The sequence below is a fragment of the Hydractinia symbiolongicarpus genome, chromosome 14, assembly GCF_029227915.1.
Source record: "Hydractinia symbiolongicarpus strain clone_291-10 chromosome 14, HSymV2.1, whole genome shotgun sequence".
In the NCBI taxonomy this organism is placed as follows: Eukaryota; Metazoa; Cnidaria; class Hydrozoa; order Anthoathecata; family Hydractiniidae; genus Hydractinia; species Hydractinia symbiolongicarpus.
This window is the reverse complement of record NC_079888.1, coordinates 13215851-13224384: the sequence shown is the minus strand read 5'-3', so window position 1 is coordinate 13224384 and position 8534 is coordinate 13215851. Positions and strand designations below refer to the sequence as shown.

The 8534-nt window shown below is 45.2% G+C and overlaps 1 protein-coding gene across 1 annotated transcript; it reads right to left on the bottom strand.

Moving 5' to 3' along the window:
• Positions 1 to 4733: 4733 nt before the first annotated feature.
• Positions 4734 to 5201, bottom strand: LOC130625186 (uncharacterized). Its single transcript, XM_057440251.1, has one exon. The coding sequence runs from the start codon at positions 5199 to 5201 to the stop codon at positions 4734 to 4736; it is 468 nt and encodes a 155-aa protein (XP_057296234.1).
• Between the last annotated feature and the right edge of the window lie 3333 nt (positions 5202 to 8534).

Below are 8534 nucleotides of genomic sequence, written 5' to 3'. Positions count from 1 at the left end.
ACACAAGGCGAGCAAATGGATAGTAAATGGCTAAATGTTGTTCAAAATGCAAGCACATTCTAACCCCCGATAAGTTTAAAATTAGGGGTAATAGTCGAACAAAGAGTTGTATAAGCTGCCTGGATAAAGCGAAGGGGAAGCGGCGTACCAAATGCAAAGACATCAAAGACGTTGACTACGAAGTAGACCCTCTTATCAGTGATATGGAAATTAGAAGGTTTCAACAGGATGAGAATTACCTGCTTTTCTATACCCTATTCACATATGACATTATACCTTAGTACGCCGAACTCATAGGGACACCCTCCGAGGGCACTGCTCGTCAAGAGATATTTAAAGGTCAGGGAAAATTAAGATATACTCCGCTGCCCCTTGAATAAAAGACCCAAAATACCAAGCTATGCCCTGCCTGCCGGGGTCTTTGGTGAATAATCACGGTGGCGTGTTGATCTCTTCAACATGTGCCGCAATATACCCTAAAGTTCACGACAGAAAGTGGTCGAATTATTGAAATAAAATATTAGACATTGTGAGGGACCCCCATACGGCCATTTTTACTGGCCCGACAAGTTGTGGCAAGACACAACGGGTTTTGAATCTACTCGAGAATGAGCATAGGAAACACTTCCATAATATCATCGTCCTGTGCCCTACCTTGCGGTGGAATACCACCTACCTTGATAGGGCCTCACTTTGGAAGGATGTGTTATGTGTTCCTTATAGACCCTGGAAATGAGCTGTTTGAATGGATAGCGAAATTGTCCTCATTGTTGGCAGGCGAGGCGACGTTGTTTGTGATTGATGACGTCATAGCCGATGAAGGCCTCGACAAGCGTCGACAGTCCCTACTTGAATTGGCCATTTCGGGTAGGCACAGAAGGCATAGTTTGTGGCTCTTAACGCAGTCATGAACTGCCTTACCCAAGAACCTCCGGAGGCAAAAGAGACAGCTCTTCCTCTGGGACCCTCACGAACGCTCAGATATAAAAATGATAGACGAGGAAACCAACTTTATTTCAGATTGGGATGATATCAAGGCTGATCTGAAAAAGTCCAAGCATGCGTGCTTGTATGTGAGATTGGAACACCCTAGGACTTGGAGGATTCTCGAATGACCACGTATATGGCCTTGATCGCCATATGACAATATCAAGGGGAGAAATAGAGGGTATTCCAAGTGTAGTGGGAGACTACAGTTGTTCAGGTATGCCAGGAGGAGGGAAAAAACGGCATGATGTCTTTGTCTCACTTGAAGGCGCGTTGGAAATTACGCACTGTTCTAGAAAATCCAAGGCAATAAAACTAATCAAATGGTTAGCTCAAAAAGGTGTTGAGAAATTACAGGATGAACTAAAAGAGCAGCGTCAAGCCCTTGAGGATAAGGATAATTCCCTGGCCTTCCTCGGTGATGAAATTGAGGATAGGGATAGTCAGCTCATAGCGTTGGGGGATGAAATTGAGGAGCTACAGCAACGTACCGTGCCCCACCTCGAAGATCCTGGAAAGGATAACAGTATGGTAATTATCCAGAATAACAACGACGTTCCCTTCCAATACCTTGCCATTTGTGGTCAACAGGGGTATGTAGCGCAAAAGATTCGGAATAAGCTTGTTGACTACCCCAAGGGTGAGATTGTCGTCCTAGCAGAGACCCCAAATGGTATTGTACACTACAACTGGCTTCGAGAACGTGGATGTATTGAAGTCAACCCAGAGCGTGTGAGACATTTTAGGCTTGGTGAACACTACACGCATGAGCGTCTCCTAGAGCTTGCGGAATGACTTAAACGGGCACTAATTTTAATACTCACAAGGGTATTAAAATTATCATTTTTGACCCTTTTGACTGTATGTTAAAAGGTAGTGAAATATCAAATAGAAGGAAGCATACATAAAACAAAATCAATTTACAGTGAACTACAATATTCAGGTACCCGTGCTACATTGCTGTATCAGGGCAGAGTCGGCGACTGGATATTGTCCTACCTGCCTGGAAAATTTTAAATATCGAGGTGGAGTATACTACGAGGGGTTTGAATATAAAACCGACGAAGACTTTTTAGGGACATTAGCGTCAGGTGAAAAAGCATGGGGTACATTTGTAAGAAGCGAGATTGACGAGGATTTAGAGGATGATATTGAACGTCTAGGGCTCCATATCGTTCAAAAGGATAGTAACAACTATGGCGCACTCTGTTACCATGTCATCAAGGATAGGGACTTGAAGCTATCGGATTTGGCTGATATAGAAACAATAAACAATATACTCAACCTTCCGATACCAGATAGACGCCTAGTAGATATTGATTTGGAGAATGAGCCCAATGTTATCAAAGGTATCGTCTATAGATACCCGTTCGATACCCTACATCCTTTGGATTATCTGCGAGATCCGAATGAAGATGATGACGAGGATGATGCTTTGGATGAAATAGATTTGGATGCCCTAGAGGAACGATTGAAGAACTTCTTTCGGGGCCGTCTTTTAGATAGTATAAAACACGACTACGTGCTACTATACGATCCAACCTGTAAGTATATTTGCTGTAAAGGGCGTCGGTGGCGCGTCTTTTAGAGTCAGCGTGTTCCTCTCCTGGTTTTAGCAGATACAAGTACAACCCATCCTCAGGTAAGGGTCTCTCCTCAGGATATTGCTGACCTTTGGCAAGCGGGACATCATCCAGCTTAATCGCCTTGTTAAATTTCATCTCAATCATGGCAGTCTTGGTATTGTTGAGATTTTTTACGATAGCGTACAGGTACTTGACCCAAATGGTACTAGGCTCCCTAGAAACCAGCTCCTGTGCATCCTGCAAGAGTCTTTCGACAAGTACCTTGTTGTAGGACTCTACAAAGGCCGAAAATGTATGGTGGTACTTGGTGGTGGTCCTCTTAACTTCAACCCCCTTATCCTCCAGCAACTTGGTTACATTTGACTTGAATTCAGAACCATTGTCACACTGAAAAGTTTTGTGGTATCGTAAAGGTCCTGTTTTATAGATATCCTTTAACATAGCCGCGACCTCGCTGGTCCGTTTGGTGCGCAACGGTCTAGCTACCTTATATCTTGAGGCCACGTCGATACCCGTCAGAATATACTTGTACGTATTGCCATACAACCGATCATGGGGCATGTACAGTAGATCACACTGAGGCATCTCATTGGGTGTTGTAATTGTGAAGTGGGGGTAGTCTATACGTTTTGGGCCCCTGATGTGTCGTAGCCACAGGAGTTGCCTACTCAGCCAGTGGGTGGCCTTTTTTTGGATATGCCGCTCTACTTCGCGAGCAATTTGATAGCTTTGCACCCGGTCTAGAGATGTTTCCGAGTATAGTAAATTTGGCTTAGCTTTTCCGCCTCCGCCTTCCGTAACAACATGCGTTTTTTGCATGTCTTTATTATATGTCAAAAACGTTCCTACAAATACTTGTATGCTATGAACCCTAGCAGGGATAAGAATCCAACGATGAAGGTCAATTCACCATCCTGTTGCTCCTTTGAGGGTGTATAATAGTCAGCCAATATCGGGGCCTTTTGTTTGAAGCGATGAAGTATTGGTACATATCGTCGTCCAACTCTCTCAGACTCTTGCCAGCCTTTATTTGCAGTTCCCGTTGCTTGTTAAACCAGTCAAATTTAGCTTGCTTCTCCCTCATCCACTGTGCCTGGGCTGCTTGTAGTTGTTCCATCGCTTGGTCCTGTCTTTTCCTCTCGGCCTCACCGTGCCCTGCAAGTTTAGAAAACAAGAAGTTTGTACCGCTGAATGCTAGGGCGTTGATCAATGCGCCCCCTGTTATAATCGCCAATGTAGCCATTTCATTCTGAGACGAAATGATTGCCCTTGGCTATGTTTCACTCACCCACATGGGCTGAGTATTGCAGTGTAGTGCAATCTACTAGCAACCGCGGCAAGCGACGGGACATCGCCATTTTCCTTATATTTAATTGGCACTTTGTGATCAATGTGCCAAACCGTACCGTAATTGTCCAAGGTCGTACCCCCAACAAACTGAGCCTCAATATGGACCCGCAGCTTAGCCATGCCGCACCTGATACACTCCTGAGAACTGAGCTCCTTGTTTCCCTGTAAAGCCTTGCGTGTTCGACATCGTACATTATGAGCGAGATGGCCGGTAGGGTCGCAAATGGGGCATATTGCTCTCCTTTTTTCATGGTCGCAGAAGCTTCCACCCCCGCAGTCTTTACACTGGGACCTTATCCTACCATGCTCACCGCATATTTCTACACCGCCACAGTCCTTGTAGCGGGACCTCTGCTTTTGATGTGGACACTTTGTACGTTTCTGTGACGCCTTGGCTACGTTAAAGCATTTGATGCATGTCTTTGTAGTTTGACCATTACGCTTGATCCTAAAATTGTCCAAAGAAAGATAGTGCTTACATTTTTGGCAGCTCTTGGTTCCTTCCATATTGACTCGTGTTTGTCCTCCAAGGACAAACACGAGTTGTGGTCACTAATACTCCACAGAATGAAACCGTATTTATTCCGACTGCTTGCTCTTCTTGCAGGCCTTACAACAAGCCCTCTGTTTTTCATGCTCGCAAATCTGACTGCCCTTACAGTTCTTACAATAGGCCCTCCTTCTTTCATGCTGGCATATATCTCTACCACCGCATTCTTTACATTGAGACCTCCGCCTACCATGGGGGCATTTGTTACGTTCCCGTGACGCCTTTTTCTCCAGGCAAACTAGGCAACTAGTTGCCGTCTTTCAATTATTCAACACCCTAAATTCATCTAGGGCCAACACTTTTTTACATTTTGAGCAGCTCCTGGTTCCCTCTGACTGTTTGCTCTTCTTGCATTCCTTGCAGCGATACCTTATCCTTTTATGTGGGCAAATCTGACTACCCTTGCATTCTTTACAGCAAGCTTTTCTCCGTTCATGCTGGCAGATTTGACTACCCTTGTCCTCTTTACATTGAGACCTCACCCTTTCATGCTGGCAGATTTTACTACCCTTGCACTCTTTACATTGGGAACTCTGTTTTTCATGCTCGCAAATCTGACTGCCCTTGCACACCTTACAATAGGCCCTCACACTTTCATGGTGGCATATTTTATTTCCTTCACAGTCTTTACACTGGGATCTCCGCCTACCATGGGGGCATCCCCTACGTTCCCAGTGACGCCCTCTTATTATCCAGGCATTTGATGCATGTCTTTGTAGTTTGACCATTTCCCAGCACTCTCAATGCACCTAGCAAAAGACTCTTTTTACTATTTGAGCGGCTCTTGTTTTCCATATTGACTCGTTTTTGTCCTGCTAGGGACAAAAACGAGTTGTGGTCACTAATATTCCACAGAATGATAACGGCCGTCTAGGATGTTCAACTGCGCATCTTGAAGCAAGTACACATAGCACCTGATATCCCCGGTTCTGTCGGCTTTTTTTGTCATGTGGAGGGTTATGCCGTCACTCAGGCGTTGTAGAGGCCTTCCAGATCCCTGTAGGGTATGTTTCGGGCTTGCTCTAATATCGATAAACAATGCATACCGTTCGTTGAAGAATTGCCCGATAGTCACATTCAAGTCATGACTACCAAATAGGTTCACAATCTGCTCCGAATGGTCTTTGGGTAACATGGCATGGCTATACAGTTCGTTAGGTTCACCTTCCACCGTGACGCTGATCTTCTCAATTTTTGGATTGTAAAAGACCTCATTGATACTGGAATAAGCCTTTACTTTCCCAGGATCGACAAGAGTAGCAAGACGCCTTTTAAACTCTTGGCAGGAGTGTCAATCTGAAGGTTGTAGTCGGTATCGGCTTTTTTCATGGCCACTACCTTGCTTCTCAGGACCCGTTCATAGGGTAGTGCCAATCTTGCATACCTTGACATCATAGCGCGCTCGAAGCCTTCATGGCTCACTTTGTCAAACTCTAGCTTGATATTGGTGATCTTATAGGCGGCATCAGTTGCTTTGACTGCCTCCCGAGGCTGCCGTACCCGCATCTTTGATGACGCCGCTATGCGGCGCAAAATGTAGGACAAACTGGAGGCGGTCATATAAACCCGCCAGAAAAAAGGGTAGGTCTCGGGTGAGCTCAAACATCTTGTCGAGGGGTATGCAGAAGGTGTTACCATACGCCGCAACAATGGCCTTCTTCTCGTCGGTACCTACATGGTCAGTGGCCTTAACTTGCAGAGCCCAGATGGTCCCGTCGTTGGGGTTGATCCCCTCCAAAATGAGATTGTTGTCCCTGTCAAACTTTGGTAGCCATAGGTCTTTGTAGACTGCGAAGGTGTTGTAGTTGCTAATGTTTTGTATCTCGTTGCCATTCAAAGTGATGCGTAGATCTCGCACCAGACTTTTGCCAATATTCGAGACGATGGTACGTTTCGTGTTTGTCCCCGTCACTTCCAGGTCAAACAGAAGTTTGATAGACCCCGGAAATATAACCTCGTCCTGTCGCATGTTGGGAATATCCACGTAAAAGTTCTCATTTTGATTGATTGTAGAGGGTATGTTAGATATCTGAAGACGTTGTTTTCTACCCTTTATACCGAAGAGTTGTTTCGTCTCTGCGTAGGGTCTAGGGTCGTTCCAAATACGTTACTCATTTTATTATATAAGGGAAATCTTTAAATAAATGCCAACTAATCCAGTGTTTGATCACGATCTTCTTGATGAGGGCGGGAGGGATGATAAACCCGATGATATTACACAGAAACTTCCAAAAACCCCGACAACGTCAGGGGCTTCAACGTTAGGAGAACAACAGGGTGTTCCGGGGCCTGGTCTTTCAGAGCAGAGGCAAAAACTACTAAAATCAAAGGTTGACAACCTTTACGGACGTCTTAGTCAGGATTGCGATACCTTACGACGAGTTTAGGGTGGAAGGAAAACGTCTATGTTTCAACGATATAGACCTTACGGCATTAATTACAAAAGATAAGGGTGGGTTGCGGGCTGGCGGGGAGATGATCAAGAGATTGAAGGCAGATCTCGTGCGAGCCCTGGGTTTTCCCGACTATGTTACTACACCCAACAGGGGTAAGGCAGCAGCCCAGGCACTTGGGCAAAAGGTTGATGACATTTTGGATGATGATATCATTTCGATGGAATCGATAAAGGAATTTGTAGATGCCACGGAGAGCTTTATGGAAGAAACTTCATTTGGTGGTACTGATGAAGTATTCACCGAGCGCGAGAGGCGGGGATTAAACCTCGAACTCCAAACTATAAAGGGTAACTTGAAAAGCTTGAAAAGCAAGATGATCTTATAGCGAGATCGACAAGGCGCAGGGCAAGGCGAAAGACCTCGAGAAGCAGAAAGTCGGGGTAGACGAAGGACAAAGGGCTAATCTTGAGAGAGAAATAGCAAAGCTTGAGGAAAAAATTGAAAAATTGAACGATTTAAAAGAGGCCACGCAAAATGCCCATAGTTTACTAAAGAATATCAAGGAAACGTTGATGAAAATTGCCGGAGTTGACACGTCCTTGCTTGAAAAGCTAAAGATACTCTTCAAAAAGCAGGGTATAACTATAGCGAGTATCGTCTCTGCTATTGGTCTACTGATAAGCACTCTCATAATTGCAGCTACAGGGGAAGCGCCGCAGCAGGTGCAGCTGGAGGTGCCGCAGGAAAGGGGTTTGTGGAGAAGCAGCTGGAACGATTGGGTAAATTCTTCAAATATCTGGCAGGTAAAGCAGGTGCAGCATTACCCGGTATTATGGGTACCATAATACCGGGTAATGCTTCCTAAGAGTAGCGGCAACCGTTGTCGAATATGCAGCCAAGCATCTGTACATGGCAATCGCTGCTGCCGTTAGATTTGTCGTGGTCTACGTTGGAAAGGTCTAATATTAGCTATTTTTTAAGCCATATGTAGGCAATGACGATCCCTACACCTGTCGTGTTCAATGCGGCCTTGGTATCCTCGTGTTGGTTTTGTGGGGGTTGTTTGGGAGGATATATAGGAGACGAAGCATACTTTGGAGGTATAGATGGTATAGCCCGTATGGTATGATCGGGAATATGTATGGGAGGTGTAATAGGTGTAGCATGCTTAAGAGGTATAGGAGGTGCGGTATGCTTAGGTGTTTTGATAGTATGCCTAGGGTGTTTAGTATGCTTTAGAGATGTACTATGCTTTGGAGGTGTAATATGCCTAGGGGGCGTAGTATGCTTGACAATAGGCTTGTTATTCACGTCAACCCAGACCCCCACACTTACATTGGCAGGTGCTATGAGGATGTTGTTATTATACCCCACAATCTTGCCTATGCGCAGGTTCATATCTGAGGGAAGCATGTACACACTGGGTATTACTGCAAAATTTACTGGAGTTCGGGCATACTGCAACACCTTCTGGAATTCCGTAATATTATGCCCTACATTTTCTTGGCGTTGGACCATGGCTTAGACATTTTGTAATAGAATCTGCTTTGCTGTGTAGTTGTCTGCACCCGATCCGATCAGGGATGCCTTGGCCCTTGCTTGCGATCCCAGCAACAAGACCACGTAAACCCTGATACTCTCTCTTAGCTTGGTCAGACCTTCCGA